Here is a 20,355-nt window from a genome sequence, read left to right as displayed (position 1 = left end):
TGAGTGCTGCCCTGAGCTGAGTAAAGAACCCACTCTCCCCGTGCCCGTCTGCTCATTTGTTCACAGAGTCACAGATTAGTTTCCAAGCTTTCTCAGATCTGCTAGGTGCTGGGCAAGTCCTGGGGACTCCAAGACAATAGGTTCATTCACCAGTGATGTCCCTCGCGGCCTCGAGGCACAGTCGGATGGGATAAAATAGATGTTCCCCTGCCCGGCGCTGTGATCCGACCAAGCATGATTTAAGTTATGAGTCACATATAGAAAATGTAGATCGAGTAGGAAACGGGAAATAGGAAACTAAGTCCTGCCTTCAGCCAGACTGCTGGTTCTGTGTCAGTGGGCCAGTGTCCGTCCTGGGTTTTCCTTCTCCCTCGCTGTGGTATCTTGTTCTCTTTCAGCAACGGACTTCAAGGAGGGAGACCTCTGACTGTTGGTCTGAGGACGTCAGACAATCACCCCCAGTGTCTTAAGACCCCCCCTCCTGTAAGACTCTGTTTTTCACCAAAACTAGCAGCAGGTTGTTTATTCCTTTAATTCTCATGGTTACTGGCTTTCCAACTAAAATATTAAAATAAATCGCAAGGACACAGCTGTATGCATGGCAGACACATCCAGAAAGTGCTCTAGAACCCAACTAAAATAAGACAAGTCTCATTTCTAAACCCTAAGAGGTTTCAGGAGGTCAGCACTCTTGGGTGAAAGATGGAGGCTGCTGTCCACATGACTGTTACGAACGCCTGGAACGGAGCCATGGCTCTCTGACCAGGGGTTTGGGCTGTGGAAGAGGACTGCCTGCCCGTGCTGGCTGGTTTTCTAATCGTCTCTTGGGCTTGTGGTACAGATCTAGACGCAGTTGGTTCCTAGGCTTTTGAGGAGGACCTTGGGTTTCCAACTTGGGGTTTGGTTTCCTGACGAGGCATCTGGATTTCCAATGAGGTTCTTGAGACTTCGATACAGGTAGATCAGCATCCAAAACCCAAGAGGGAATGGGAATAGGAATAGGAGGAAGGCTGTTGCTCCAGCTCTCTCCCCCAACCCCTCTCAGTGTATCCTTGTTTCTCCTGGGCTCCAGTGGGCCCTGGAGAGCCAGGCACGGCCACCTGTCTCCTCTGGTCTGCACCAGCACCTCCTGAGCCCCGGCTCAAGATGTCAGGTTAAGAAGAGATTGGTATATTGGAGGGAGGGGAGTGGAGGGGGTGGGGCTCAAGGACAGAACTCTTGCCTAGGGTATGTTAGGCCCTAGTTTCAGTCTACCTTACCAAATAAACAAAAAGCAGCTCATTTTCAAAGCAGGACACTCTCAGCTGCTGTAGTTTTAGGAGTCTTCACTTGTAGCAAGACTGCTTTCTGGAGCCCCGCTTCCCCTGAAGTATGGTTGTCGTATCTCTTCAACTGTCTTATTAAAAACATTTACTCTGGGATTCTTATTAACAGTTAGTGTGTGTGCATGTCTATGTGTGTGTGTGTGTGTATGTGTGTGTGCTTATGTGTGTATGTAGTGCAAGTGTGCATATGTGTGTTTGTAGTGAGTGTGTAGTGTGTATGTGCATAGTATGTGCCTGTGGTGTGTGTGTGTGTGTGTGTGTGTGTGTGTGTGTGTGTGTATGTGTGTGTGTATGTGTGTGTGTGTGTGTGTGTAGGTCAGAGGACGAACAAGTTGAAGGAGTTGGTTCCCTCCTTTAATCACACAGGACCGAACTCCTGTCATCAGGTTTGAGGCAAGTGCCTTTACCTGCTGAGTCATCTCATTAGCCCTCATTCTTAAAACTGCCACTTTTGAATCATGACCTCCCACACCTAGCAGGCCACTCACCCTGCTCACCTTGCTGCTGCCTCTGTGAGCCGTTTGTTGGCTGCATTTTTCACCCTCCTGGATTCCCAAGTGCACAGGTTTCACTGTAAAATATGATACTGGGGTCTCACTGAGTTGGTTATAGGGGAAAGCCGGGACCACTTATCCAGCAGGCCCCCGGCTTAATGCTCAGGCCATCGAGGAGAGTCTCCTCATAAGGCCAGGGTGGTCCTCATTTTGATACCTCCTATAGGAGAGGCACTTGGTGAGTTTGGCAAGAGAGGGGACCAAAGAGGAGGAGCTGCTCTGGGGGATCAGTGTATTTCTCATACTGGTTTTTTTGGTCATGACCTGGCTGAGCAGACAGAAGCTGCGTGGAGTGAGTAACAGACATGAGGGAAGACACAACAATGGGGCAGCTCATGTTCCAGGCAGGCTTTCCAACAGGGATGCCTAGCACGAGACTTTCCAAGGGGCTCAAGATTAACACTAAAAAACCTGAAAACTCTTCTTAAAATTACAGAGCTCTGTACTATGATAAAAGAAACACTCTGGCTGTTTAATAGGCAGTCTCCTCTTGGGAGAACAGCACAGCACACAACTGTCATTTCCCAGGGCAGGTTAAATGCCATCCCTTCTGGGACATAGCTGGGTCCCTTTGTCTCCACAGCTGAGCACCACATTGCTCGGTTGATATCAAAAATAATGTTTTAAAGGAAACATGACTTAATACTCAGCTCAACAGGAGGAAAACACACAGCCACGGACAGTGAATCACTCATTAAAAATTAAATCAATCCGCCCACAACAGGAAACAGCATAAGGGAATGTCAGAGCTGGCTTCATATTGGAAGGAAGCCAAAATAGGTTTGTGAACTAGAAATTCCTGGGACTGACGGTGGGCACGGCGAACCTCTAGCATCTCAAAGACATACAATTTTCAATCTGACCTCTGCCAAACTCCCCAAGTGTGGGGCCGGGCAATATTGGGGTGGCCATGGTTTCTAAGCATATTAACTGGTCTTTGCAGTGAACCACACCCACACCCACCAGGGAAATGAAGCACCTTGTGGCTCCTGGAAAGGGTCCCGTAGACTGGCTCTGAGGGCAGGGGAGAGCCACCCTCTCGGTCTGCATCTCTGGGGATTAAAGGAGCCTCCGGCACACTGGATAAGTGTTAGAGCCACTCTGTAAAGTCAAAGTTCACAGAACCCCAGTGTTTGTTTATTCTTGTCGCCCGTCAGCAGCAGAATGGGAAGAAAACTGACTGCTTTTCAAATAAAAGTTTTCCATTAACAAAACCTTCCTACGGTGGCTTTTTTTTCTTTTTTAGCAGATTAAGAGCAAATAGAAGTGGACAGAGATGAGAGCCTCAGGACAGCTGCTGTCAAAACAGAGATTATCATCACAGAGATAATAATTTGCAAACCCATCCCAGTAAGGACTAACCTCACGGGCCAGAGCCTTGTTGATATACAGCAGTCATTATCTGCTGGGGACCGCTGTGGTTAGCTCAAATCCAGCTATCACAAAGTTTTGTCTCCATGAGACCTTTGTAAAAATCCTTATCCAGTCCTTCATGTCTCAGACCAGGAAGATGTGAATGACTCAGGTGAAGGAACACACCCAAGTCATTTGGCCTTTCTCAAACAAAACCAGCAGATCACTAGGTTACTGGTCTCCACTGGCTTGCCATCTGTCCCTATCCAGGTCTCCTCTAAACTCCTGCACAAAATTCACGTTCATTCTTGCTAAAACAAGGGCTCAGACGCTAGCCTTGCAAACTAAAGCAGACCTAGGGTCTAACGCTTGTTTCTCTCTCTCTCTCTCTCTCTCTCTCTGTGCGTGTATGTGTACGTGTGCGCGTGCGTGTGTGCGCACGCACGCATACATGAAGGCATGGGTGGAAACCAGAAGCTGATAGTCTCCCTTACTTGTTTTTTCTGTTTTTGAGGCCGAGTCTCTCACTGAACCTGGGGCTCACCATTTTATCTAGACCAGCTGGCCAGCGAGGCTCAGGAGTCTTCTGTCTCCACATCCCTGGTACTTGGATTATAAGTGTGTGCCACTAAGCCCAGCTTTTTATGTGAGTGCCAAGGATACAAGCTCAGGTCTTATGCTTGCATGGCAGGCATCTTACTGACTAAGTTGTCTCCCACTTTCCCCAGAGAACTTTAAAAAAAAAAAAACCATACAACTATGAGTCTGCAGGAGATACTGATAAACATTGGGCAAGGGAGTGGACAGGCTGTGCTGGGAGGAAACCCATCGAGGGTGTGAAAAGAGATTGGAAGGCTGAGTTTGGTTAGCAGATAACATGAGGAAATCTCTGGGAAGGCTAGCCAAGATCAACTTGATGGTCATGAGGTTGTTCCAAAATACAATGATCCACCCGCCAGCCATGTGCACGGCCCATAGAATGCTTTGATTTGTCGGTGTGCTCTGTGGGATTGCAGGGCTCTAAAATATTTTTCATGATGGAGTCCCTTCTTTCGGCATGTATGACCTCACCTTGGGTGATGGGCAGAAGAGCTGGCTGGCATTTAAGGAAGAAAAGGACTCAGCCAGTTAGAGGGACACTTGGAAGGATTTGTTGGTTTTCTTTAGTGGATTTCAAACAACTCAGCCAAGATCAGTCTATTAGTCTGCTATAGGGAATGGCACATAGTTCATATTCAAGGTAATATCTATAGGGACTGGAGAAAGGGCTCAGTTGTTCAGAGCATATGCCATTCTTACAGAAGACCTGGATAGTTCCAAGCATCTGTGTCAGATGTCTCATAACTGCCTATAGTCTCTGCTTCACACACACACACACACACACACACACACACACACACACACACACACACACACATTGGCATGCAAACTATAATGTTACCATGTTGCTAGCCCCTACAGATTTTACTGCCTGTGGTGATGACTTACTTCTTCAGCCTGCTTGGGTCTGTCTGTCTGTCTGTCTGTCTGTCTGTCTCTGTCTCTCTCTCTCTCCCTCTCTCTGTGATGTGTCTAAAGTAGGAGCAGAATCCAAAGAAGACCTTTAGTTGTCCGGTTCTATCTCTCTGCCTTATTCCCTGAGACAGTCCCTCTTTGAACGTGGAACTAGCCTACGGTCAGCACACCGTAGGAATCCTCCTGTCTCTGCCCGCATAGCCCTGAGGTTATTGGGGTTACAGATGTGTGACTCTATCTGACCTTTTACACTGTAGATGGGAATTTAAGCTCAGGTCTTCACACTTGAGTAGCAAGGGCTCTTTCTCATTGTATATTTCTCCAGCCCCTGGTTTTGATTTTTAATCTTCAAGGCAGAGGTGTCAAGGTATCCCCAGACTGTTCCAAGCATGTATGAGGCACACATAACAATAAATTTGAACCTGCTTTATACACTGTCAAGTGTCCTATATTGGATGCACCCTACAATAAATGAAATTTGCGCTTTAGGCATAAGGAACTTAAATCATTGAGCAAAACAGGAAACAGACCAAGCCCTGCTCTCCAAATAATCATTGCTATCAACATCAGAATGTTGGTCTTCAGCAGTCACACAGTGATATGGCAGCTTTAACAAACACACATCTCAGCATCTCACGGTGTAGCCTAGACCGGCCTTGACCTCACAGCAATCCTCCTGTCTCAGTCTCCCAAATTCTGGAGAGAATTTACAGGCATAAGCTTCCCTGCCTCATTGATCCGCACCATTTCTCATTGTGGATCAACATGTGGAATCGCCAACATATTCTTAAAAGGTTGCTGAGAACCGACTCGCTCTCACCACAAAACAGCCCAAACCCAGTCTTTCCTCCTGCATTGGCCTATTTCTGTTAAGCTGTGTAGAGAACCCATGACGTGGAGCCTCTTTGTTCAGCAATTCCACGGGGATCCTTCCCCTAGCATTCTAAGTACCTTCTATTGAACTTCACACCAGACTGGCTTCTAGAAGTTGGTTCAGATTGGCAGGTTTGGCAAAGATGCTGTCTAATCTGTAGCTCGATGTCTCAACTGCCATGGGACATACTCTTGTTGGTAGAGATGCCATTGAGAGTCAGTTCCCTGCTATGTATCTGTCTTTGCATTTAGCACCTGACCTTGCTCCTAATTCAGAGGTCAGTGGGTCTGAGAAATCTCCCTGTAACTCAGACCCACAATGGGACTCATACACTTCGTGTCTACGTTGTGAATGATGGCACCCTCCAGTCAGCTGCTGATGCCCTGTTGTTGCTCACACCATCTGTCTTACCATTTGAGCTCCACAGACAGGAAAACCTCACAGGGCAAGGGAGGTGGGGGCTGGCTCTCGAACCAAAGACACAGGTCGTGAAGACCTGGCCCAATGACCTGCTTCAGGTAGGTAGCTCCTCCTCCTCTCTTAGTGGGCCATTTCCAATTACTTTCCAAATCCCAAAGAATGATATTAAGAGGGCACTCTTGATGATAAAATGCCTACTAAATAATAGGTGGAAATTGTCCATGTCACTAGAAAAAAATAACTTCACCTTTGATTCCTGGTGGTCTGATGGCCCTCCAGATCTCTCTAGGCCCAGACAGCAGCTCCTTGCTGGGCCCAGTGCGTGGCTGTCTGCCTGGGCTGGGCTGTTGTGGGACCAAACTGGCTCTGGGACAAACCCAGGTTTCCTGCACAGGGCTGGACAAAGTTAGCAGAGGTGCTTGCCAATTTGCATTTAGTGAAAGCCTTGATAATATTCTTTAACCTAAATTTTGGGTACTTTAGAAATGATAAATATTATAAGCAAGCATGACAGAAATCTAAAAATGGCAAGAAAGGCTCCCCTCGGGTCCCCTCTTTACCTCTTGTCCAATCGGGACGACGCATGGCAGCCATCCTGGCCCTGGGGAATCCATGCTTCTCTGTCAGCCGAAACGGATTTTGAGATGAATGTCAAGGTCTGCCTCGGGTGCGGTGACGAGACAGGAGTTTATATGGAAAACCCAAGTTCCTTTTTCCCTTCAGGTGGAAAGAGTGACTGATGGGGATTGCCTGCCTCTGTGTGTGACAATAGACTTCCTACCAGACTCCTCTGGGAAGCACTTCTAGAAAAAAGGTGGCAGCTCCCTGGGGTTTGAGACTGGAAGGCCATGAGTCACCCTTAGCTCCCAGAGTGCATTGCAGACCACAGGCTCTCAGGGAAAGCCCAGGCACAGGCAACGGCCTCACAGAGGGCCTGGGCCACACACCCTCCAGAGGTGCACCTCTTCCTGTGCTATGCTGACTTACTCTGGCCCCTTCCTGCCATTCCAAAGGCTAATTCAGGGCTTGCAGCTCCTGCTCCGCCTACTAAAGTCACCCCAGTGACTTTCCACTTAAGGATGCCAACACCTCGAAGAGCAGGGGCAGGAACTATTATTTGAAAAAATCAGATTATTTGTCTTGCTCGAGTGGTCATTCATACCAACACCACTGAAAAAGCATTGACTCAGAGGAGAAAACGAAACAAGCTTTGCAAGTGTGAAGGGCGGAGCCATAGGTCTGTGCTGGTGAACTGGTGAACGCCCGCCCGGCTGCTGTTTGCTATTAGCACTTTCGTTCAGTTTTTAATCCCTTTGGTGTTTCCATGAGCCAGGGTGAGACCATCACTTTACAGCGTTATTTGCTTCTTCTTGGCTGTGGCCACTTTTAGGTTTTAAAGTGGAGATGCTCCTCGAGGCTGGAGAATGTATTTAAACCTTAGTTATCTGTCTTCCATAAATTCTATTCTCCCATTTCTTTGCATTAGATTCTGGACCACAGGAACCCACTCAACTGTGACATTCTCCAGATGAAACACCTTTGGCCACAGATAAGCATGACAGGACTACTTCTCCAAGTCCACTGTTTTGTCTTTTGTGTGTTAGCTTGTGGTGTGTGTGTGTGTGTGTGTGTGTGTGTGTGTGTGTGTGTGTATGTGTCTGTGTGTATGTGTGTGTGTATGTGTGTGTCTGTGTGTATGTGTCTGTGTGTATGTGTGTGTATGTGTGTGTGTTTGTGTGCCTGTGAAGAGGCCAAAGGTCCACAGCAGATGTTTTTCTCTATTGTTCTCTGCCATATCTTTGAGACCCACTTTCTCATTGAACCAGAAACTCACTAATTTGCCCAGGGCAGCTGACCCGTGAGTCCCAGGGACTGGGCTTGCCTCTGCCTCCCCAGTGTTGGGATTACAAGTGTGTACCTCCATGCCCAGCTGTTTATACATTTGTTGGGAATTAAACTCAACTCTTCATGTTGCATAGCAAGAACTTTATTAAATTTATTGTTAAATGCAAAATTAAAAGGGTTGACTCTTGCTTAAAGGACTTCCCAAACAAAAGAGAATAATTTTGAATCTTTTTAAGAAAGCCAATATTAAGATAGTTATTTTTTAGTGGAAATTCAAGAATGATGCCAGTAAACTGAAAGCCTTTTGACAGCTGGGCAGAAAAAAAGAGGTTTGCTGGGGCTGGTGTGTCTATTTTGCTAGGGTTGCTGGCCTGGTTTCTTTACAGCCATCACACAAAGCATGGACGAGGGCTTGTGATGGTCTCCAGTTTCAGGGAGCTTACCTGCACTACCCAAGCAGACTGTCCAAAGTCCCAAATCGTCCAAAAGCCAGTTTCAGAGGGCAGAAGTTAGAAATCATTCTGTTGACCAGTCACTGAAATCCTAAATCTCTGTGCCTATATTTCAAATGTTTGCTAACGGAAACCAAACAGGCCAGAGAATCTTGCTGAGGGCCAGAAAGCACAGTCCCAGTGAAGGCAGACTAGGTTACCCTGTCCACTCCTCAAATACGCCTCATGTCAAAGTGAATGATTCCCAAAGTCTTCCTCAACCACATACCTTTTGAATCAAGGTCTCTCACTGTACTTGGAACTTGACTGGGGTTCTCCCACACTGGCTGGCCAATTAGCCCTCAGGATCTCCTGCCCTGCCCATCCCACGCCAGCCAGCATCAGTACCGCAGTTGCAGGCACTCACTTCTGTGCTTGGCTTTTTGTGTAGGTGCTGGGGGTTGGAACTCAGGATCTCAAGCATGCTCAGCAGACACTTTACCACAGAGCCATCTCCCAGCCCCATATATTTAAAGCCAGGAACTGAGTGACTGACTAAAGCAGAATGGATGCTGAGGCAAAAGTCAGGGCCAAGAGGATCGGAGCTGCTGCCTGGATATCACAGATCCACACAGGAAACAAAGACACACAGAAGTCAGTTTAGCATTGCTGGGCAGGAGGTCTGGCCTTCCAGACCTGTTGCTGGGTTTTAAACAGGGCTCTGGGAGAGGAGAAGCTGAGGCCAGGTTAGCAGCTGTTGTCACAGGATCACTCGTTTGGACAGCTGCTGGATCATTGCTGGGCATCAGGGCAGTGGACCAAGAGGCTCGGAAATGCTAGAATGGGAGGAAGGAAGGCTGGCTCTGGACAAGCCAGCCCAGCACCAAGTGCCAAGAAGTACAAAGGTCACATGTTTAGAACCAACCAGAATCTGTTCCTGTGTTTCAAAAGACAAATCCATGGGGCCTAACCTATGACTACTTCCCTCCAGCATGGAAGGCACTTTAAGAAACAAAAGCAAACCGCTCAAATCCACAGTGTCACGTTTCATGTGCATTCCCCGCCAACATGCACCCATCAACACCTCTGGCTTTTGTTCCAGGACAATAGGAGTTGCTGACTGGCAATTAAAGCTTTATCTCATACAAACAATCCCAGTGAGCCTCCCCTTTGTCCCCACTGCCCCCATTTACCCAAGCAGAGTTGGATGCCACTCATAATCAATTACATCTAACAACAATGCAACAGATAGCAGGACCATAAAACTCAGAAAGGCTAAAGGAAGGCTTCATTCTTTCTTAGCTTGAGAAATTCTGGATTATCATCATCCCACATTGCCAAAACAGAGAAAGAGCAATCTGATCAAACCAAGCACAACTGTACACATTTACGTTCCAATGGAGAAACACCAAGGAAGGACCCCTTGCCTCAGAGAGGAGGCCAGCCAATCTAACAGCCTTAAAGTCTGGAACACAGTAGAAGTTTATTGTTCTTGCTTTTATTTTGTTATTTGACATAGGGTCTCATGTAAACCGGGCTAGCCTTTAACTCGAGACTTCTTGGCTCTGTCTTCCAAGTCCTGGGATTACAGGCATGTGGTAGCTGCCCCAACAGTAAAAATATTTCAAAGGTGGCCGTGCATTCGGAAATGGAACTTCCTACTTTGCACTCTGGTGACGCCCATTAAGGGCAGTATTATCAGCTGAGCATTTTGTGTTCCTCTTGTGACCACACTGCAGCCATTTCTAAACTCAGATTCTGTGGGGTTTAGTGGAGTGTGCCCTGAACCTCAATACTTAGGAGGCAGAAGCAGTAAGATCACATGAAGTTGAGGCCAGCCTAGTCTACACAGTGAGTTTTAGGCCAGTCAGACCTACGGCCTCAACAAGCAAGTAAGCAAGAAAGCAAAACAACAAAACTCTTAGACACCCCTCTCTCCCTTTCTTCTGAAAAGGGGAACATCATTAAGTTGATTTAAATGTTTTTGAAAAAGGCTATGAAGGGGATGGTGGCAGTATAGGCCTGGAATCTCATCTCTAAGGATGTCAAAGCAAAAGGACCTTGAGTTTGAGGCCAGCTCTGGCAACGTAGTGAGAGCTTGCCTGAAACAAGACAAAACAAGATGTGGGTCATGATGTTTAAAGTCTTTAATGTATTTTCTTACAGGCATCAGAGAAGTAGAATTTGGCTGTTACCTAGCCCCTGTCGGTGTACAACACAAAATTCCATGACATTGATGCATCTTTCAGAAATGTCATTCAGAAAAACACCTCCTCACCCGTTTCCCCCAGGGCAGTAGCTCCACTTATGAGAAGAAACGCCCATCAGGCCGCCATGTGCCGCTGTGCTATGCACCCTAATGGGTGTTGAATGTGTGCCACTGAGATAAGGTTGTAAAAGAAACAGGACAGAGAAAGGAAAGCACGTGGGAACTGCCCACAGCAATGCATCTCAGGACATCGAGTGGCTGAGCTACATTTCAAATGCCAGGGAAAAAATAATAATAACGAGAAGTGTGATGTGAGACATTGAGTAAGTTAAGGCACTAAATTTGCATGTCACCCTCTGACCATATGGCCTGTTTCTCAACAGGATAAACCTTACAGAACAATTAAATCCCAGGCATCTTAAGCTAACCAATCAGACATTAGAAACAATTTTTAGAAAATTATGTACTCACCAAGGGGAAATGAGGGCTATAGTCTGAAAGAGAAAGAAAGAAAACAAAAGAACATTAGTTTTCTGGTGACACTGTTGGTCTCTCTCACTTGGGTCTCCAATTTCCAACAGTGCTGGTGGCTGACACTCTTCACAGGGTCTTCAGGAGCTTGCTTAGTCTTGATGGTAGTTTCTTTTTGCTACATGCATTGGCTTTCAACATCTATGACCTGCACCAAACTTTCTTGTGCTCCCTGGAAGCCAATTGAGGGTGGAATGTGGCTCCCCAGGGTCTGAAGTGTTTGACACCCAGCCCTTAAGGGCCTGACTTCAATCGGTTGCTGTCCCTAGTGAGGGGTGTAAAGGTCCCACCCGAAGCAGTCCCCATACCTTCCCTGGAGATGGTCTTTCAAGGTAGAGGCACCTTTCCACTCTACACCCCTGGGGTCGCCTCTGATCGTCACCTAGCTTAAGCTGTGTGTTCTTCCCATTAAAAAGAATTATTAAGATATAATTTATATATGTAAGATTTGCCCACTCCGAATGTACAATTTATTGGTTTTTAGTATATTCAAGAATTTAGTAACCTCATTAAAATCTCATGTTAGAGGCGAGAGAGATGGCTCGGCTAGGAGCTTGCTGCTCTTGCAGAGTGCTAGGGTTTGATTCCCAGCACCAGCATGATTTCCAACCCTCTGTAACTCTAGCTCCAAGGGATATATCATCTTCCGTTTTCCTCACGTTCTGCACACATGTGGCACACAGGCATACCATGCAGGCAAAGCACTCTATACACACTGAAATAAAATTAATAAAAAAAAAAGACTCACACATCTAATATAAGATCATTTTCATCATCCAAAAAGAAAATATACACTCATGAGTTCATTGTCCACCACTCTGGCCTCTCTCTGGCCCGTGACAACCACTCAGCTACTTTCTGTAGATTTCCCTATCCTGGCATTTTGTAGAAATAGACTTATAGCATATATGGCATTTTGCAATGAGATTCTTTCATTGAGAACAATTTTCCCAAGTCCTATCCATCCCATAGAATGCTCTAGTACCTCACTTGCTTTTACTAACAAATATTTCACCCCCCCCACAGTCTGTTTATCCATCCGTCAGCTGATGGATACAGCTCTGTGTTCCTGTTGGTTTTGCAGGCAACCTCACATGAGGCTTATCAGACTTTCATCTGCCTGCGGATGGAGATCTGGCTGGGTTGTGATTACTCACTTACACAGCTAAAGGGTAGGATCAGTTTTCAGTTGTCTCTATTTTAAAATAGCTGGCTCACTCCACGCTGCCTTTTACCAGATTGCTTGTGATGAGAGTCCTGGCAAGGCTGGTTACTTTAAAACAAATTTAACAATGTCTCTGCAGTACAAATTATAACAAGTTATTATAAATTATTATATAGTTACAAATTTAGAAGTGAACTCATGTGATCGTCTTAAAGTCACAGAAGCAGAAAACTAATTCAGGCAACTAAGAACTGTTAAATCCGCTTGGGAAATTTTATACTCAAACTTCTAATGGCATAAAGGATATCTGCTTTGGTCATTAGCTCTGGGAATCTTAGCCAATGGAATAAAGCGAGAAAAAAAATACAAGACATATGAACTAAAGAAGAGATGTATAAAGCATACGTCTGAGGTGGTATAATGGTCTATGTAGAGAATCCTATGGAATAAAAAGCCCCTATCGCTAAGACATGCACTTAGCTCATAGGACAAAGAGCCCAAGAATATCAACAGTGTTACACAGGCTAACAAAAAGCTGATGCGGGAACAATAGTAATTCTATACTTAGGGAAACCAACAGTCCCAGCATCACAGTTCATTTATTAACAACAAACCAACAGCATTCATGATCTATTTGTAACATCTGACACTGTGTCATTCCCTAGCGAAGGAATCAAAAATAATGAAGAGGCAGCATATTGAGTCACATAGAGTTGCAAAGGGTTCCCAGCATGCCACAAGGCCCCACATAACATAATGCCCAAGTGCAAGGCAGAGGCGGAGTGCTGGGCAGAAAATGGTTAATGTGGATAGGTAAACTGTTCTTTGTAGAACAGTTTATTACAAAACTTCACCCCTTTGTTTCACCCTAAAATACCCAGAGACGATGCTTGCAGGAGTGTTGCGAGGAGGCAAGCAATGAGGAAAGCTGAGGTGGACACTGTCTCCACATTCCCAGGGAAATTGATAAGAAAGCTCAAAACTATCTTCCAATGCTATGCTGACTTGTTCCAATATGAAATGAAGTCCAGTAATACACAGAGGCTTCTGGGACAGGACTACAGCTGGAGGCACAAGGCTGGGTCAAATCAGATTAAAACCACAAAGGAAAAAGCTAGTTTGGTGTAGAAGCATAGGCTGTTTGGTCAATAGCTAGATAAACAATCAAACACAAATGATAACTCAAAAGTGAACTTTGAAGTAACATGGTTTTGTTTGTTTGTTTGTTTGTTTGTTTTTAAAACAGAGTTTGACTCCCCAGAACTTCAGATAGCTCAATGGGCTGAGCACTCTCGGTCTGTGTTTCATGCATGATTGAATAGCTATCTATTTCTCTAAAGCAGGACTACAACAAAACCATGCCCTCCCCCCAAAAAAAACCCAGGCTCTAAAATAAACGTTTGCCAACTATACACTTCCTTTAGCCCGAGGCCTTGTAGACAGTCCTCATTTCGCTGAGCAAAACTTCTAAAACGGCACATGAAACATTTAAAACCTGAGGGTTGAGGTGGCCGTTGATGTGGGCAGTTTGTTCAACATCCTTCCACAATCTAGAAGCTTCCTGCTCTTATCTTGAAAGCCAGCATCCTCCAAAAAGGGGAAGGAGGGAGGAGGGAGGACGGAGCTGGGGGACAGCTTCTGTTGTTTCCTCCCCTTCACACCTCACAGCTAGCTTATGAGGCAAGGAGGGGGGTGTTCCCTAAAGATGGGGACCCTGCTGCCTGTGGTGTGAGGATGTGGGGGAATAGGAGGCTCCTCCAGCCTGCTACTCTTGGCTGACTCCCCTGGCCTTGCGTGCTCATAGTTTTGGGTGGGAGCTCTGTCCCCTAGCAAAGCAAAGCTGTAATTTCTTTAGGGCACCACTGCCTTCCCTCTCTAAGTTCCTAGTGTTCAGGGTGCTGCTTGCCACAGCCCGGAATGACATTCTGTTACAGGCAGATTTATTCCTCCAAATTCCTCCCAGTTCCACTGTCCTCTTTAGTCTAGAAATCCCTGGAAAGAGCCAGACAGGCCACATCCCTCATCTGGGGAGGGATAAGTCTTTTTAGAGTGGTCTGAACTGATCTGCTCCAGAAGAAGAGCTGGGGTTGCTGGTGCCTGAGTGCAGCGTCACATCCATTCAGAACAGGGAGGGAGGAAGCCTGGCTTACCCTGGGAAAGAGGGTGGTGTCAGCATCAGAAAAGGGGAAATCCACCCTGAGGAAAGCCTAAGGTCAGGCAAGGTCAGGCCCAGGAAAAGCGCTCCCAAAGGAAGTGACCAGCAGCTAGGCTTAGCCCTGATGGTTCCCAAGATAGAAGGACCCAGCAATGGAGTTACTGTGCAGCCAAGCTTCATAGAAAAGACAATCGAGGGTAGTGTTCGAAGTCCACGGAACCACTCTGGCTGAGGATAAAGTTACAGTTGCTGTTGAGGTGGCCAGAGCTAGCCAATCATTCTGAACTCAGACAAAAGCAAAGTGTCTTTCCGTACACCAGTGGCCCACGTGCAGCTCGGGCAATCCTGTGGGCAGCGTTTGGCTGCCTGCAGCTTATCTAGCTACAGACTTTTCTTTTGAATGGGTGATAAGATTTTAAAAATTGAGGAAGCGCTTGCGTTTTTATTTTAAAACTCTTGCGCACATTTTTCATATCTGAAATGTGAACATTTTTATGACAGTTGGAGATTCCATATAGCAAAAGGCACAGAGAACTCTATGTGGGGAAATACCAGGGACCTTGGCCTTGAACAAATCTTACTGTGAATAATCAGACTGGCCAAGTTCCTCCATTCTGGCTGCATTCTGGCTGCCTTCTCTTGAGATTCCGGTTTTCCCAGAAGGCAGTGGTCAATGATTCAAGACCACTCGGGGAGTAAGAATTGCTATTCACTGTCAGTCGTAGCAACCCTCAAACCTAATCACTATTGCCATGAATGTACAGACTGGCTAAACAGCAGGGCACTGCTAGAAATAGAATAGAAACCAAGGTCCTATCAAGAGAACCGCAGGCAGGCAATAGGGGGATGGCGGTGCCCCAGCCATGCCTAGGGCTTGCCTGCATTCCATCAGACAGCCACACTTTGCTGGCAGGGGCTGTGGAGTGCCGAGAGCGTGTCATGTTTCCTAATCATCGAGGCTGCAGATTGCACAGATCTCACACTGCCAAGTCTCACAGTTTTCTTGTTTACCTTGTAGATACCAGCAGAGCTGCTACTTCTCCATCTTCCGATGCACGGAAGAGCAGGGAAGAGAAGCTGAATGTAGAGGAGCGAAGTCTCCCCGCACAAAGGAGTGTGGTGAGATGGCTCCCCTGCCTACCTCACAGGTTCCAGCTGCCCAGACAAGGAGGTGAACCTTTGCAACGGTGTCACCAAGGTAACACCATCTCACTATCCATTTGTCAACCCAAACAGACTAGCAAGCACACTTTGCAAATGCTGGAAAATTTCTAGCAATTATGCCCAGGCAAGACACCTGCTTGCTCTCCACCCAAGTACATGTGGCACTTCTCTAACGGAGCACTGTGGGGTGCCCCCTCTGCATATTAGTAAGCTAGGGGAACCCTTGTTTGTAAGCACAGGCCCGGTGTTTTCCATATTGCTACATCTGTCCACAGTGTTGTGATTGCCCTGGAATTCAGGAGCAAGGCAGTTCAGTTCTATTCTCTTCAGAGGCACCGATGCTCTCAGCTTCAGGTGAATGCCAATGATTCGCTCATTTCTTGGTGCAGGGCACACAGACTTTCCCGGTAGTGATACAGCGGCAGTCACTGTCACGACTTGGACCTGTGTGGTTGTTGGTTGTTGTTTTTTTCCCATTTTTATCTCTCCCCCCCACCCCCAGGAGCTGCTTCCTTGTGGGCTCCTGTCCTTGAACAGCTTTGTCAAGCTTCTTAGAGAGGCATCCCAACAAGGGCCACTTCAGCCTCTCAGGACTCTCAGGAGGAATCCATTACAAGAGCTGCTCTGCAGACAGAGAAACTGAGGTCCGAACACAGAGTCATTTGCTACAAAGGGTCCCACCGCTGAGCAGGGCAGTGGCTCCAGAGCTGGTTTACAGACTTTGCTGCCTCTTTGGGCTCGTCCTGGACAGAACTGGCTGTATGAGGTCATTAGAAAGAGAAGGACCCTCTCCCTGTCTGTCAGTGCTTGCTCATGCCCCAAGCTCACCTATGCGGTTGCTCACCTAGGGAGTTGCCTTCTGACCACAACACACACAGCTAAGGCACAGCTTCATGGACCAACCCCATCACCTCTCAAACCCACAATTTTTACTTCTGATAATGCAGAGCTGAGCTCTGGGTCCTGCAGGGAGATTCCAAGCATCATGATGCAAGTGTGACTTAGGAAGACAGGACCAGTGAAGCTTACGTGTGTTTTTTTCTCAGAAGGTGCACCCCCCCCCCAACTCTGCCAGCCCACTGTGTAAAGAATGGAAGCCTCCTCTAGGTGGAGACATGCCCCTGTCTCCTCCCTTAAGGGTTAATGCCGTGGGGCAGGCCAGAAAAGGTGGCTTCCCCTACCTTCCCCGACCATGCACTTCTCCTTCCCATAATTCCTATTCTCTATGGCAGTCTCTATGAGTGGCTAGGTCTGTTGGTCTTGCTGAGGTCTGACTCTGAAAGGTGTAACTGTTTCTTTTTCGTTTGGATGCTGGCCAGAGCCCAAGTATGCTTCCTAACTCCCTAAGGCTTCGGATTTCCTTGATTCTTTTTTAAAGCTCCTTCTCTGGGGCACCTTTGTCTGCAGGTGGCTGGCCTGACACTCTCCCCCAAGCTGTAAGTCTTTTCTCCTCCCCTGTTCTCCTCTTTTCCAGCAACTGCAAGATTTACAGCTTGCTAGCCCTGGACTTTTCCTTTTAAAGGCCAATAAATTGTCCCTGAGCTTCCATTTGAATCTGTTCTTTGTCCTCTAGCTTCTAGGATTCTCAACTTCTGTTATTAATGAGACTAAGAACCCCCAAGAGGGGACCCTCATTTCCCAGGGAGTATATGATGGCTCCCAAGATCCTCAGGGACACTTCTTTCCTGCCTTTTAATTTTTAATTAGCAGAGAAAACAAACCTGTCCCTGCACTCTTAGATAGCATCCAAAGACTAAAGACCGTTTCAGAATTAAAAAAAAACCAACAACAACAAGAAAACAAAAAACTATAACACCAACTTTACAAACAATGGCCCCATTTTCTCTGCAGCCGCAGACAAGCAAACACTTCTCATACAGAACCCCCATGGGTCCTTGGGCTGACCCACGCAGCTTCACTGGATACCCACCACTCCCTTCCACAACGGAGTCATTTGTCAATTTGTCCCTTTCCCCTACTCCTAGGTTTGAGTGACACACCTCTGACCAAGCCTGCTTCACCAACCACACTCCATTAAAGAGGGCCTCAGTCCCCTACATCCCAAGCCCCGCCCCTTGCAGCTGCCCATAGACGTCTTGCTTCCTGGATGTTAGTTCCCATCTCTCCCTTTACCCCTGATGCCATTTAAGAGTGGGAAGCAGCGCAGAGCTCAGGCATCTCCCATGGTTGTGCTAGCCAAGGCCCTTCCCACACTCGTCTCTCCATTGACAGCTTGCAGGCTCCGGTTTTCTGCCCTACAGTCCCCAACATCTTTACCCCAATAAAAACATCATCTACAATGCAATCTTCTCTCTGCTACTTTCTACTGCTGTGTGGGATGAAAATGACCCCAAGACACTTCAACATTCATAGACACACTAGGAATCAGTCAACTGAAGTGGGCTCTTCAGCTTGTTGCCTGGGACACATGCACATGGAGAGGTGCTTTATAAAGGACTCAAAGAGCTAGACTTCTCCTAGTGAAACTGGTGAGATGGCACTTGGCCTGGGAGAACTGTCCATGGCTTCTGCTTCCCTTACAACCTTAAAGAGTGGTCTCACGCTTAGGCGTTTCTCTAAAACCAAGCTGCAGACTGGGCAGAATAGAGTACATCCAGGCCCCAGTGGCCACCCTAAACTAAACTGATTGTCTTCCCTAAGTGATGAATTGGGGCAGATAAGAAGAGTATAATGTGTAGGTCCTTATCAGAATCTAGACCCTCCCAGGGAAGGAAGATGTCACAGTGAGGGCCTCAATAGGCCTCCACTCACAGGGAAGACAACCCTGCTCTCAGAGTACAGCAGCAGGTCTGGATGTCCTCACGCTGTGCGATGTCACCAGGACCTGTCAGACTCCTCTCTTCCCCTCTCTGGATCTCATCTGTGTCCTCCAGACTTCCTGGACCCCCCACTCTTGGCATTCTTATCTCTTTAACTCTTTCTCTCTCTGTGGTTTTGTTTTTCAACAGTATCTCCCTAGCTGCATCTGGCTGTAAGACAGTGAATAAAGAGAAAGCCATCTTTGTCATCATAGCAGCCACCCTGTATGGGGTGTGTGTGTGTGAGCCACACTTTACAGTTGACAAGAATGAGAGTCAGTCATTCGCTGACACAGAAGTTTCGGTTGGTTTGGGTCTCTGAGAAGAACCTGCAACCGCCAGAATCTCTTTTAGTGTCTAAGTGTTTCTGAGTGCATACTAGTAGCTCAGAGCACCCTGAAGACTAAATGGATAAAATGGCTAGGCCAGTATTTAACAAATACTGGATGCCTGCTGTGTGATAGTGACAGGCCAACTGGTAAGGATTGAGAAGTTAAAAAACAACAACAACAACAACAACAACAACAACAACAACAGAAACCACCCACAGACCCTCATGGTCTTAAGTCTAAAAGAGACACTTACAGATGTCATTCTTGTGTGGCATTGAACACTAGATGGTGCCAGGTCGAGGGTGGGAGATGACAGTGACGCACAGGACCTACGTTCCCTTGCACCTGGCAGGCTCCTGCCTCAGAGGCACAGGGACCTGCGTGGCCTACAGCATTCTTATTGATGTGCAGGGATATTACTCAGGGGCTGAGATAAGACATTCATGTTATAAGAAAAGGGGACGGTAACCTGAACTTTCCTAAAGCAGTTTGTAAGACATTTCTGAGAAACATTTTGACAATGATGAAACCACTTAAGAGGAAGATCTGCCAATCAAGTAATCATTTAGCAAGAGCACCCTCAAATATTTTGGTGCAGTGATCTTCCAACAACTGTTTGACTCAAGCCATGGAACTAGTCCATTCTAAAATTCACAGAACCGAGCCTCACAGTAAGAGAGGGAGAGAAGGAGCTGAAGGAAGGCACAGTGAGCTTCAGCCGCATCGTTTGGAGGAAAAGCTGTGTCTCTCTGCTTAAACAGTGCCTAATGAAACATACGTTTCCAGAGCATTTACAAAACACGGGGCTGTGAGCAAATGCATCCCCAGCCTTGATGGGTGTTGCACAGGACATGCACCTACACTCCAAAGCCGACTGAGAAAGTTCTGTGAACTCAGCAGGAATCCTTCCTCCTCCTCCTCCACAGAAAAGAACACTGCCATATTCATCGACAACAAAAACTGCATTATGACAAAAGTATGCCCTGCTCCACGCCGGAACAATACGCTGCAATGCAAGCGAAGAGTTTTTACTGAATTCTGCTTCCACCACCAGAAAGATCAGCTGCCCTCTTCCCTGGGCAGGCGGTACAGCCATAATTTCAAAGAAACTCGTCTCCTTTAAGCCAGAAAATCATCTCACGTGTGCATGAGCTGCTGGATAAACAGCTGGTGGTTCTAGGCCTTGGCAGAAAGCAAAGACGTCAGAGGTCGGGCAGAGCTGGGCTGCTGTGTGCCTGGCTTTCGTTTGCCTCCCACGAGTCTAGGAGTCCTTCTATGGTCCATAGTCCGAGGGAACAAGGATGGAGCATCAAGAACCTGTCTTGCCCACAGACACAGGGAAGGCTGGGGCCCAGAGCAGAGGCCTGACTGCTCCACAGTCTCTGTACCTGAGGTCACGGAGGCAGCTTTACCCTGACAACCCAACAAGACAGGATTGTGGGGGTGAATTCAGGATCTGAGGGGGGTGAGGCCCAGAGATGGGAAACAGAGTGCTTATGCCCACAAGTGGCATGGGCAAGGCCAGATACCAAACCAAAGCACATTTACTAGAACGATCTAGAATTCTATCGGGTGTGTCCCAGTAGCTTGGGGCCTTCATGCTGCCAGGGAGAACTGTGAACGCATGCAGTGTATTTGAGGAGCTCGTCTGTGCAGTTCTCCC

The 20,355-nt window shown here is 47.1% G+C and overlaps 1 protein-coding gene across 5 annotated transcripts in view; it reads right to left on the bottom strand.

The window, feature by feature from the left end:
* The window catches only part of Ptpre (protein tyrosine phosphatase, receptor type, E), a 148,471-nt gene that overhangs the window by 73,810 nt on the left and 54,306 nt on the right, over positions 1-20,355 (bottom strand). The window contains exons 1-2 of one of the 5 annotated variants that reach the window (NM_001316680.1): positions 18,946-19,004; positions 10,998-11,020 (exon numbers count right to left, since the gene is read on the bottom strand). The exons of 2 other annotated variants lie outside the window; for them this stretch is intronic. In NM_001316680.1, coding sequence (NP_001303609.1) covers positions 10,998-11,020; positions 18,946-18,954 — 32 coding nt within the window. In that variant the 5' untranslated portion in view covers positions 18,955-19,004. Of the gene's footprint in view, positions 1-6,601; positions 6,658-10,997; positions 11,021-18,945; positions 19,005-20,355 lie in introns of those variants that run through there. 2 more of the 5 variants (NM_011212.3, NM_001316679.1) reach the window with 2 other exon arrangements.

Source organism: Mus musculus, chromosome 7 (genome assembly GCF_000001635.26).
Source record: "Mus musculus strain C57BL/6J chromosome 7, GRCm38.p6 C57BL/6J".
In the NCBI taxonomy this organism is placed as follows: Eukaryota; Metazoa; Chordata; class Mammalia; order Rodentia; family Muridae; genus Mus; species Mus musculus.
The sequence above is the reverse complement of the archived record's forward strand: the minus strand, read 5'-3'. Positions and strand labels throughout refer to the sequence as shown.